Genomic DNA, 13294 nt, shown 5'->3' on the forward strand with positions numbered 1-13294 from the left:
CTGAACCTTATTAAACCCTTTGACATATTTAAATATGAATCAAGGACCCCACTGTCTTCCTCCCCCTCCTCCTGTTCTCAACAAACCCCACTCCCTCCTAACACTGATGATGTCCCCTACTTGGGTAATAAGATGTCTACAAGAAAACGACCAAGCTCAGAAAACGCCAAAGACTTTCAATTCGTCTCCTCCTCTTCTCTGGGAACCCCACTCCCTCCAGGCACTGATGATGTTCCCTAGTTCGGTAATAAGACGTCTGCAACAAAACCACCAAGCTCAGAAAGCACCAAGGACCTTGAAGTCTCCTCCTCCTCCTTCCAGTCTCTTCCAGCACTATTATTATTATTTATTATTATTTATTAGATTTGTATGCAGCCCCTCTCTGAGGACTCAGGCCGGCTCAAAGCATATAATATAGCAATACAACGCAGAAGGCGAATCTAATTAAATTTAAAATTACAGTACACTCTAAAAATCCAATATTTAAAAAACGATCGTACCGATTCAATCATACAACGTGCATCTCATTTCGTTGCCCAGGGGGCTGAGACCTAATTGCCCCAAGCCTGGCGACATAGGTGAGTCTCGAGACTCTTATGGAAGACAAGGAGGGCGGGGGCAGTGCGAATCTCCAGGGAGAGCTGATTCCAGAGGGCCGGAGCCCCCACAGAGAAGGCTCTTCCCCTGGGCCTTGATAATGCTACTTGGTTGGGTCATGAAGCAATCAAGCTTAGTGAGCACCGAAGACCCTACAGTTGTCTTCTTCCTCCTCCTCCTCTCTGCACTCTCCACTCCCTCCTCGCACTGATGATGTTCCCTAGTTAGGTAACAAAAGGTCTGCGAGAAATCCACCAAGCTCAGAGAACACTGGGTTGACATCTTCATTGAGCTGTCCACCAAAACCCAAAGATCCCTTTCTTGGGTTGTCTCAGAAAACCTGGTCCCCATCAGTTAGTCGGTATTATTATTATTATTATTATTATTATTATTATTATTAATAATAATAATAATAATAATAAATAAATTTGTATGCTGCCCTTCTCCAAAGACTCGGAGTGGCTCACAACATGCAATATACAAAGTACAAATCCAATATTAAAAACAGTATTTAAAACTCTTATAATAAAAAAACCCAATCATACAACCCACATAAACCATACATAAATCATAATAGCTGAGGGGTATATTAATTCCCCCATGCCTGGCGACAGAGGTGGGTTTTCAGGAGCTTACGAAAGGCAAGGAGGGTAGGGGCAGCCCTGATCTCCGGGGGGGAGTTGGTTCCAGGGGGCCGGGGCCACCACAGAGAAGGCTCTTCCCCTGGCTCCCGCCAGACGGCATTGCTTCGTCGACGGGACCCGGAGAAGGCCGACTCTGTGGGACCTTATTGGCCGCTGGGATTCGTGCCAATTTGATAATTGGGGTTCTTTGCTCTGATATACACAACTTTGCACTTGTTTAGGTTCAAAGTCCAGGGCTATCTGTATAGCACGGCCCATTTTGCCCCCTCTTGCCTGCCTTCTGCTGCACGAATCCCAGCGACCAGTTAGGTCCCACAGAGTGGGTCATCTCCGGGTCCCATCAACTAAACAATGCCACTTGGCGGGACCCAGGGGAAGAGCCTTCTCTGTGGCGGCCCCAGCCCTCTGGAACCAACTCCCCCCAGAGATTAGAACTGCCCCCACCCTCCTTGCCTTTTGTAAGCTACTTAAAACCCACCTCTGCCACCAGGCATGGGGGAACTGAGATACTCTTTCCCCCTAGGCCTTTACAATTTTATGCATGTATGTCTGTTTGGTTTTTTATATTAATGGGGTTTTAATCGTTTTTAGTATTGGATTATTTTGTATACTGTTTTATTATTGTTGTTAGCCACCCCGAGTCTCCGGAGAGGGGCGGCATACAAATCCAATCAATCAAATCAAATCAAATCTTCCCCCCCACCCCCCAAGCCCCCCTCCTGGCCCTTTGCCGGAGCTTACCCAGCCTCCATTGTCTTGGATCCAGGGGTCGAGGCGTTCGGTCAGGTAGGTGGCCATCCAGGTAGCGATCCTCTCCACCAATCCGCGCATTTCCTTGTCGACGCTCTCCACGCACAACGCCCCTCCGAAGGAGAAAAAGGCCACAATCCTGCCCCAGTTCACCCCGTCCCGGAAAAGTTCGTTCACCACCTGCTCGAAGCTCTGGTAAGCCGTGCCGGGCGTGATGTGGAGCTGAGAAGTCAGGTCGCTAAAAGCCCGCCGGTAGCGCAGTTCGAACTCGTCCCCGGCTTCCCGCAGCGTCTGCCTCACCTCCGACTGCGGGCGGCTGTCCAGCTCTTCCAGGAGACTCGGGTGGCCCGCCGCTCCGTTGACCACGGGGCCGGGGCTGGGGTGCCAAGTGGGGCTCCCGCCGTTCAGGACGCCCCCGGCCATCTCGCCCGACAGCTCCGTCCGGTTCTCGCCGTCGTCGGCCTCCTCCACCTCGCGCCAGCTGTGGCCCCTCTGCGCCAGCTTGTAAGAGATAAAGTCCACCACCAGGGACCGGTTGCCGCTCGACATCTTCACGCCTCGGCCAGCCTCAGTGAGTCCTGCTTACCGTCGGAGGACCAGGCCCCGTCCTTCCCTTTCGGGCACAGCCATCCCAGCGCCAGGCACGGAAACTTTGCTGGGGGGGGGGGGGGAGGGAGTGAAGAGAAGCAAAAAAGCAGGGAGGGGGGAAGGAGGAGGAAAGTGAGTAGGGGTGCATGATTTTAAAATTTGAAGTTTTAGACTTTTTTTAAAAAAAATAAAGTTTATTCATTTTTCAAAAAACCAAAAGCAAAATCATAACAAAGTACAGTAGTTCTGCATTGGTACATTCTTGCATATTGTTGGACTTTTTAAACTATTGGCCTTTTTTCATTGGTTTTATTGATTGATTGATTGGATTTACAGTGATCCCCCGGGTATCGCAATCCCGATCATTGCGAACGGCTATATCGCGATTTTTCCACCCGGAAGTAAACAACACCATCTGCGCATGCATGCCCTTTTTTTCTATGGCCACGCATGCGTAGATGGTGGAGTTTCCCCGCCGGGCAGATCAGCTGCTGGGCGGCTTCCCTGGGTCTTCCCCCTCTTGCCCCGGTAAGACCCCGCAACGGCGTGGGCGGGCGAAGGGCGAGCGGGGAAACCCCAGCGAACGGCGTGGGCGGGCGAAGGGCGGGCGGCGCGCGCGCGGGGAAACCCCAGCGCCGCTTCCCAGCTGAGTCCCCTTCCCAGGAACCCCAATCTTCGGCTCCTCGCTAGCGCTGCGGAAGTAAAAACACCATCTACGCATGCGCAGATGGTGTTTTTACTTCCGCAGCGCTACTTCGCGAAAAACCGATCATTGCGAGGGGTCCTGGAACGGAACCCTCGCAATGATCGGATGCTCCTCTCCGAGGACTCAGGGCGGCTTACAACGTATAAAAGGAAACAATGAAATGCAACGGCTAAATCCAATTAATTAAAACTACCATGTTTTCCGGAGTATAAGACCCACCTTTTTCCTCCCTAAAAGAGGCCGATAGTTTGGCTGTGTCTTATACTCTGAATGTAGCCGTTTTGCCCCCAGTCCTAACTAGCTGCTATATCTAATCGCCCCATGCCTGGCAACATAAATGAATCTTAAGACTCTTATGAAAGGCAAGTAGGGTGGGGGCAAGGCAAATCTCGGGGGGGGGGGTTGTTTCCAGAGGGCCGGGGCCTCCACAGAGAAGGCCCCGCCAAGTGACATTGTCTAGTTCAGTGTTTCCCAACCTTGGCAACTTGAAGATATTTGGATTTCAACTCCCAGAATTCCCCAGCCAGCATTCGCTGGCTGGGGAATTCTGGGAGTTGAAGTCCAAATATCTTCAAGTTGCCAAGGTTGGGAAACACTGGTCTAGTTGACGGGACCCAAAGAAGGCCGACTCTGTGGGACCTGACCGGTCGCTGGGATTAATGCAGCAGGAGGTGGTCCCACAAGTAATCTGGCCCGATGCCATGTAGGGCTTTATAGGTCATAACCAACACTTTGAATTGCATCTGGCAACCAACCGGCAACCAATGCAGACTGCGGAGGCCCAAAACTGCTTGTGCAGCTGCATTTTGCACGATTTGTAATTTCCAAACACTCTTCAGAGGTAGCCCCATGTAGAGAGCATTGCAGTAGTCAAACCTCGAGGTGATGAGGGCATGAGTGACTGTGAGTAAAGACTCCCTGTCCAAATAGGGCCGCAACTGGTGCACCAGGTGAACCTGGGCAAACGCCCCCCTCGCCACAGCCGAAAGATGGTGTTCCAAGGTCAGCTGTGGATCGAGGAGGACGCCCAGAGTGGCGGACCCTCTCTGAGGGGTCAAAAGTTCCCTCCCCAGAGTAATGGACGGGCAGATGGAATTGTCCTTGGGAGGCAGAATCCATATACAGCAATCCCTCGCTATTTCATGGTTCATCTTTCGCGGATTCGCTACTTCACGGGTTTTCAAAGGGGGCTTAAATCCATTTTAAAAATTTAAATCTATTAAAAATTCATAAAATTCTTTTACGGTGCTACTGTTCTCTATTAAAGAAACTGGTAGGATATCCCATGTAGTTCCAGCTGAGAAACATTATAGAATGACTATTTAATGCAAAGGGTGGGTTTTAAAAGTCCTAATACACTCGTTAAATACATAAAAAAACTATTTCCTCTACTTCATGGAAATTTGTTTTTCCACAGTGGTCTTGGAACGCATCCCTAGCCAAAAATGAGAGAACGCTGTAATGTAAGCTGCCCCAAGTCCTTGGAGAAAGGCAGCATAGAAGTCCAATAAATAAATAAATATAACAAAATCAAAAGGCCAGACTACTTGGAGGGCCACCCCCTGCTGCATGAATCCCAGTGTCCGGTTGGGTCCCACAGAGTCGGCCTTCTCCACATCCCGTCAACTAGACAATGTTTGGCAGGGCCTAGGGGAAGAGCCTTCTCGGTGGGGGCCCCAACCCTCTGGAACCAGCCAGAGATTTGCACTGCCCCCACTCTCCTCGCCTTCCGCAAGAGTCTCAAGACTCATCTATGCTGCCAGGCTTGGGTCCACTAGACCAGTGTTTCCCAAACTTGACAACTTGAAGGTATTTGGACTTCAACTCCCAGAATTCGCTGGCTGGGGAATTCTGGGAGTTGAAGTCCAAATATCTTCAAGTTGCCAAGGTTGGGAAACACTGCACTAGACTCTAACCCCCTGGCCGACAAGTGTATTAAGTTGATTCAATGGGAATGACTGGTTTTTTATGGTTTGGGGTTTTTTTTAGATTACAGTATAAATTTAAATTAACTGGATTTAGGACATTATATATTGTTCCATTATATAATAATAAGAATAAGAACAACAACAAGAACAGCAACAGAGTTGGAAGGGACATTGGAGGTCTTCTAGTCCAACCTAGCTCTGACTATTTTAATGACAAGGGTTTTTAATTATTATTATTATTATTTATTAGATTTGTATGCCGTCCCTCTCCGTAGACTCGGGGTGGCTCACAGCAATAATAAAAACAGTGTACAATAACAAATCTAATATTTAAAAATATCTAAAACCCCATTATTTAAGAAAGATATACACACAAGCATACCATACATAAACTATATAGGCCTGGGGGAGATGTCTCAATTCCCCCATACCTGACGGCAGAGGTGGGTTTTAAGTATTGGATTTATACAGCCGCTTGTTGTGAGCCGCTCTGAGTCTTTGGAGAGGGGCGGCATACATCTAATTTATTATTATTATTATTATTATTATAATTATTATAATTATAATTATAAATATTATTATTATTATTATTATTATTATTATTATTATTATTATTATTATTATTAATCACTAACCTGCTGTTTAGGCAGGAAACCCTACACTGCTTCAGACATATGGTTATCCAACATCATCTTAAAAACTTCCAGTGTTGGAACATTCACAACATCTGGAGGCAAGCTGTTCCACTGGTTACTTGATCTAAGTAAATTTCTTCTTAGTTCTAAGTTGCTTCTCGCCTTGTTTAGTTTCCACCCATTTCTTCTTGTTCTACCCTCAGGTGCTTTGGAGAATAGCTTGACTCCACCTTCTTTGGGGCAACCCCTGAAGGCTGCTGTCATGTCTCCCCTGGTCCTTCTTTTCATTAAACTTTAGCCATGTCCAGTTCCTGCAACCGTTCTTCATATGTTTTAGCCCCCAGCCCCCTCATCCTCTTTGTGGCTCCGCTCTGCACTTTTTCTACAGTCTCAACATCCTTTTTGCATCGTGATGACCAAAACTGAATGCCGTATTCCACGTGTGGCCTTACCAAGGCCTTATAAAGTGGTATTAATCCTTCGTGTGATCTTGATTCTCTCCCTCTGTTATCTTAGTTGCTCTTCTCTGCACTCGTTCCAGCATCTTATGCTCTTAGGTTCATACATTGTATTAACAGGATGCAATAGTACCAAGCCGTACTCCTTAGTTCTAAGTTGCTTCTCTCCTTGTTTAGTTTCCACCCATTGCTTCTTGTTCTACCCTCAGGTGCTTTGGAGAAAATGTTGACTCCCTCTTCTTTGGGGCAGCCCCTGAGATGCTGGAAGGCTGCTATCCTGTCTCCCCTGGTCCTTCTTTTAATTAAACTAGCCAGGCCCAGTTCCTGCAACTGTTCCTCACATGTTTTAGCCTCCATATGTTGTAAGCTGCCTCGGAAAGGGACGGCATAAAAGTCCAATAAATAAATAAATTACTTTAAAAAGGACCAGCTGCAGAGCTCGGTGCCCTCTGGGGGAAGCACAGCAGCAACGGGGAAGGATGGGGGAGACTTAGCTGCCACCCCCCACCCCCCATAGCTCATGCATTTGCAAGCGGCAATCCTTGCTCCCGCTTCTTGTCGGTCCTATGCAGCCCCCCACCCCCAAAACCAACCCATCCCCGGCTACCGATTCCATCCCGGAGGGTCCCTAATGGGAACCAGATCCTCTAGAAGCCCCCGCACCCCCAAATCTCCGACCCACCTCCTGCAGCCCAACCAGCTGCGACCGGCTTGCGATGGTGCAGGGGGAGAAGCCCAGGAGGGTTCCCTTTTGCCACTTTGATGGAGTGCTGCGGGTCTGCTGCAGCAGTAAAGCATGGAGACCCCTCCCCCTTTCACGCCCCCTGCCTCTCCGCCTCCCCCCCCCACCCTCCCCTCTCTCAGCCTCCCTCCTCCCTCCCTGGGATCAAAGCACTTCCTGGTTCTTTTGAGAGGAGCTGGGCTAGCTGGCTTTTTATTAAAGAGACAAGAGCCCCGGACGAGGGATTCCGGCCACCAAGCAGGGCTGGACTGTGACCCAGAGGTGGAGGGGCAGCCTGGCCGCGCCAGGAGAGATTTCCAAAAGTCGGGAAGGCGGATCAACGGCGGGTTTCCAGGGCTGGGGAAGCCAAATCGATCGGAATAAAGCTGGAAGGGCCCTTTCGGGGTCTTGTAGTCCAGCCCCCCGCACAGGCAGGAGACCCTCTACCATTTCAGACAAATTTTATTGATTGATTTTGTCCATTGCACAACGAGAGTTATATTGAGTATACATATAGTAAATATATAATGAAGATTACAGAGCAGTGTTTCCCAACCTTGGCAACTTGAAGGTATTTGGACTTCAACTCCCAGAATTCCCCAGCCAGCGAATGCTGGCTGGGGAATTCTGGGAGTTGAAGTCCAGATATCTTCAAGTTGCCAAGGTTGGGAAACACTGTTATAGAGGATATGCTCATAGTAAAGTATATCTAAGAAATAATAGAAGAAATAGGAATAAAATATATCAGTGAAAGAATAGAATAAATATAGGAAAGAAGAATGGTATAGGAGATGTAGGAGAACAATAGGACAGGTTGTCCTATTGTCTTCTTTAAAAAAAACCTCCAGGGATCCAACACCCACAACTTCTAGAGGCAAGTAGTCCCACTGATTAATTGTCCTCACGGTCAGGGAAAAAAAATTCTCAACCTTGATTCCAGGTTGTTTCTCTCCTGGATTAGTTTCCGTCCATCCTTTCTTATCTCGCCTTCTTCTGGGGCTTTGGGAAATGAGTCAAAACACCCACCAATTGCTGGGGATGCCTCCCGGGCCTAAATCTGCTCGGTTGCAAGGCTGCAAGATTCCCGAGGCGGCTTCGAGCTTGGATTCCCCACTTCCCAGCCTCCTCGCCCGTTCCCACGGGGTGCTGCATGGCAACCCCCAAAGCAAAACTTTGGTGGGGAGTTAAATACGGGGAGAGGGAGAGAGAGAGAGAAACAGGGACAGACAGAGAGGGAAGAGAAGAGAGAAAGACAGAGAGAGACAGAAAGGCAGAGAAAGAGCAAGACAGAGAGAGAAGAGAGACACAGAAAGACAGAGAGAAAGAGAAAGACAAGAGACAGAACGAAAGGCAGAGAGAGAGGAGAGGGAGAGAAAGAAAGACAAGAGACACACAGAGAAAGACACAGAGACAGGAGAGAGAAGAGAGACAGAGAGAAAGAGCAAGACAGAGAGAGAAAGAGAGAAGAGAGACAGAGAGTGATAGAAGAGAGAAGAGAGACAGAGAGAGAAAGACAGAGAGAGAGAGAGAAGAGAGGGAGAGAAAGACAAGAGACAGAGAGACAGAAAGAAAGGCAGAGAGAGAGAGGAGAGGGAGAGAAAGAAAGACAAGAGACACACAGAGAAAGACACAGAGACAGAAGGAGAGAGAAGAGAGACAGAGAGAAAGAGCAAAAGAAAGACAGAGGGAGAAAAAGAGAAAAAGAAAGACAGAGTGAGAAGAGAGAAAGACAGAGGAGAGGGAAAGAAAGACACACAGACAGAAAGAGAGGAGAGACACACAGAGAGAAAGAGAGAGAAAGAGAGAGAGGAGAGAGACACAGAGGGAGAAAGGGAGAGGAGAGGGAGAGAAAGAGAAAGACACACAGAAAGACAGAGAGAGACACACACACAGAGAGAAGAGAGAGACAGAGAGATAGAGAGGAGAGACACAGAGAGAAAGACAGAGAGAGAGAGAAAGGCAGAGAAAGAGAGAGGAGAGCGAGAGAAAGAGAAAGATAGAAAGACACACAGAAAGACAGAAACAGAAAGACAGAAAGAGAGAGGAGAGACACACACACAGAGAGAATGTTGGGGTGGAGGGCGGCCACCCTCGGAGCCCTGATCCTTGCCTTCACCACCATGGCAATGAGTCACCTGGTGAGAGACACATTCCAAAAAGCGCCCAAGCAAGAAGAGGCAACGCATGGAGCTCCCAGCCCAGGCACCAACCTCCAGCCGGGAATGGCTAGGGAGGGGGGAAAACCCCCCGCACCAGCTGTGCCCCCAGCTACCCTTAAGTCCCGGCTTCCTGGTTTTTGACACCCCCCCTCCAGGACTTCCCAATGGTTTGGCCCGGCATGCTTCAAGGGGGCTCGCTGGGTACTCACCACCCTGGAAAGGGAGCACTTGGCTTCAGACAGAGGGGCGGGGGGGAGATCTCAGCGCAGCCCGGAGCGAATGTGAGAATGTGGAGGAGGCAGGCCAAGCGTTCCAGGCACTGGCTGACCCTCCTTGTCATCCATTTCCCCGCCCACCCAGGGAGTCCCGCCCCTCCCGGCGCAACAAACCACCCCAATCCCCACCCGGGTCTTTGCAAATGTCAAGGCTGGGGTGAGCGCCCCCCCCTCCTCCGCGGAGCTCACTCCTCTTTCGCAAAAGTTTGGGGGGGGGCTCATTTGCAACAGCAACAACAAGAACAAGATGTGGAGAGACTTTGGAAACAAGAATTGCAGAGAAGAGCAGCTGGGATGATTAAAGCAGTGTTTCCCAACCTTGGCCATTTGAAGATATCTGGACTTCAACTCCCAGAATTCCCCAGTTAGCTTTTGCTGGCTGTGGAATTCTGGGAGTTGGAGTCCAAATATCTTCAAGTGGCCAAGGCTGGGAAACACTGGATTAAAGGACCGGAGACTGAAACGGTTGCAGGAGGAAAAAAAGATTGGGGGGGGGGGCATGATAGTGGGATTCCTTTGAGAGGCTGGTGTAAAGGGAGGAGGGGGCTGTCCACCTGTTCCCCAAAGCCCCTGAAGTCAGGACAAGAAGGGTGAAAACCCATCCAGGAGAGAAGCAACCTGGAGCCAAGGAGGAATTTCCGGACAGGGAGAGCATTCAACCAGCGGAACTGCTTGCCACTAGAAGTTGTGGGTGCTCCAACACTGGAAGTTTTTCAGAAGACATTGGAGACCCCCTACCATGGAATGGAATAGGGTCTCCTGCTTGAGTAGGGGGCTGGATTAGATGACGTTTCTCCCTTGCGTTCTGCATTCTATTGGACTCTATTCTATTGTATTCTATTCTCTACTCTATTCTATTCTACTCTATACTCAATTCTATAGTTTATTTTCTATTCTATTCTACTCTCTATTCTCTTCTTTTATATTATTTTATATTCTATGCTATATTCTATTCTAGTGTATTCTATTCTATACTCTATTCCATATTCTATTTGATATTCTATTCTACTCTATACTCTATTATATATGATATTCTATTCTCTATTCAATATTCTATTTTACATTCTATTCCATTCTACTCTCTATTCTCTTCTGTTATCTTCTCTTTTATCTTCTATTCTATATTTTATATTCTATTCAATTCAATTCTCTCCATTCTGTTCTCTTCAATATTCCGTATTCTCTCCTTTGTTCTGTGCTATGTCGTATGCTATATTCTACATATTCTATATACTAAAACCCAGGCTTCATGCTCTGAGGAATCCAGAGCATGATACTATAGTCTTTCCAGACTGAAGAATGACAATGCAATTCTATATTCTATTCTATTCTATTCTACTCTGTACTCTATTCTATTCTACATTCTATTGTAATGCATTGTATTCTAATCCGTGCCGTATTCTATTCTATTCTATTCTAATTCTCTATTCCTACATTCTAGTCTACATTCTATTCTATTTTATTCTATATTCTATTCCTCTATTTTTTTCTTTTAAAAAATCATTGTTCGTTTTTTCTTTTTTCTAATAATCAATAAAAATTAATTTATATATTAAAAAATCATTAGTTGCTTGTTCAAAAACAAAAAAGCAAAATCCCCCCCCACACACACACTTTTGATACAACTATGACCTGAGGATCTTCACAAAACGTTCTCCCGGAATTGTAAAACACTCGTAAAGTTGCCATAGTGGCACAACCTTGCAACAAACTATGCAATATCCGTGTGTGTGATTTATTCATTAACCACAACCTTATTCATTCATGAGAGGGTGTGTGCGTGCATGCACATAGGGTTCAATTTAAAAAAACCAACAACTTAGAAACATAGAAGACTGACGGCAGAAAAAGACCTCCTGGTCCATCTAGTCTGCCCTTATACTATTTCCTGTATTTCATCTTACAATGGATATATGTTTATCCCGGGCATGTTTAAATTCGGTTACTGTGGATTTACCAACCACGTCTGCTGGAAGTTTGTTCCAAGGATCTACTACTCTTTCAGTGAAATAATATTTTCTCAGGTTGCTTCTGATCTTTCCCCCAACTAACCTCAGATTGTGTCCCCTTGTTCTTGTGTTCACTTTCCTATTAAAAACACTTCCCTCCTGAACCCTATTTAACCCTTTAACATACTTAAATGTTTCGATCGTATCCCCCCTTTTCCTTCTGTCCTCCAGACTTATACAGATTGAGTTTATGAAGTCTTTCCTGATAGGTTTTGTGCTTAAGACCTTCCACCATAACAACTAATGCTGTTTTGTTGCTTTGAGTATATTAACAACAGCATAACAAAAGTGTCCTTTGGAGTGTTGGCATATCACAAAGTCCTCTATAATGTGGAAATTATAAAGATATATGTATAATAAAAAATAAACACTGGAGACCGAATGTAACTCCCTGGAGCAGTCCAGCCCCAGTGTCGAAAGGAGCATTTTTCAAGAGGCAACTGAACTTTTTGGGCTTCCTTTGAAGATACCTGGTCATTGAAGTGACTTTGCAAAAGGAGGATCACATGACCTTGGGAACACTGCCCACATTATGTGAATCAGTGGACAATCACCTGAACTTTGACCACAACTTTGCGGGTGTGAAAAACGGGTCATAAGGCATATGGGGTGGTGCAATGGTTAAAAGTGCAGCAATGCAGACGACTTCAGCTAACTGCTAGCTGTAGTTCAGCGGTTCAAATCTCACCACCGGCTCAAGGGTGATTCAGCCTTCCGTCCTTCCGAGGTGGGTCAAATGAGGACCCAAATTATTGGTGGGGGGCAATATGCTGAGTCTGTAAAGTGGTTAGAGAGGGCTGTGAAAGCATTTTGAAGCAGTATATGTCTAAGGCAAGGGTCCCAAAACATGGCCACTTTAAGAGTTGTGGACTTCAACTCCCAGAATTCAAAGCTGGCTGGAGAATTCTGGGAATTGAAGTCCACAACTCTTAAAGTGACCAAGTTTGGAGACCTCTGGTCTAAGGGCTACTGCTATTCCTTCCTTCCTTCCTTGGTGGGTCAAATGAGGACCCAGATTGTTGGGGCCCAGAAACTCATTCTGTAAGCTGCTTAGAGAGGGCTGTAAAGGCACCATGAAGCAGTATATAAGTCTAAGGGCTATTGCCCTTCCTTCCTCCCTCCCTCCCTCCCTTGGGGGGTCAAATGAGGACCCAGATTTATTTATTTATTTATTTATTATTTAGATTTGTATGCCGCCCCTCTCCGAAGACTCGGGGCGGATTATTGGGGGCAAAAATGCTAATTCTCTAAACTGCTTAGAGAGGGCTGTAAAAGCACTAGGAAGGGGTATATAAGTCTAAACGCTAATGCTATTCGCATTGATTGATTGAATAGGGGGTTAGACTAGAAGACTTCTAAGGTCCCTTCCAGCTCTATTCTAGAGCCGGGGTTGGCCCAATGGTTAGAGTGCAGCACTGCAGGCTCCTTCAGCTACCTGCTAGCTGTAAATCTCAAAGTTGACTCAGCCTTCCATCCTTCCGAGGTGGGTGAAATGAGGACTCAGATTGTTGGGGGCAATATATGCTGTTTTTGCAAACCACTTAGAGAGGGCTGGGGAAGCACTGTGCAGCGGTATATGAGTGTAAGTGCTATTGCTATAAATGCTATATTTTTGAGTGGCATTGTCACTTGGAATGGTCATTAAACGGACAGTCGCTAAGCAGAGAAACACTGGTATTTTCCTTCTTCCCAATTTCAGCCAGCCCACTCCCCTCTTACCTTTTCAGGCACCCACCCACGCAGATCTCTGTTTGACACCCATCAAGAACACCCCCCACCCCCCAAAAGAGGCCAGGACAGCATTTCCTTAACAGGGCATTTGAG

At 47.1% G+C, this 13294-nt stretch overlaps 1 protein-coding gene across 4 annotated transcripts in view; it reads right to left on the reverse strand.

Annotated features, from left to right (window-relative positions):
* LOC139155706 (bcl-2-like protein 1) overlaps nucleotides 1-13294 on the reverse strand; it is a 45782-nt gene that overhangs the window by 31599 nt on the left and 889 nt on the right. The window contains exons 1-3 of one of the 4 annotated variants that reach the window (XM_070730959.1): nucleotides 9396-9476; nucleotides 1983-2646; nucleotides 494-817 (exon numbers count right to left, since the gene is read on the reverse strand). In XM_070730959.1, the coding sequence (XP_070587060.1) occupies nucleotides 731-817; nucleotides 1983-2540 (645 nt within the window). In that variant the 5' untranslated portion in view covers nucleotides 2541-2646; nucleotides 9396-9476 and the 3' untranslated portion in view covers nucleotides 494-730. Of the gene's footprint in view, nucleotides 1-493; nucleotides 818-1982; nucleotides 2647-6988; nucleotides 7065-9395; nucleotides 9477-13294 lie in introns of those variants that run through there. The other 3 variants (XM_070730960.1, XM_070730958.1, XM_070730961.1) reach the window with 3 other exon arrangements.

The sequence above is a fragment of the Erythrolamprus reginae genome, unplaced genomic scaffold, assembly GCF_031021105.1.
Source record: "Erythrolamprus reginae isolate rEryReg1 unplaced genomic scaffold, rEryReg1.hap1 H_48, whole genome shotgun sequence".
Taxonomy (NCBI): domain Eukaryota; kingdom Metazoa; phylum Chordata; class Lepidosauria; order Squamata; family Dipsadidae; genus Erythrolamprus; species Erythrolamprus reginae.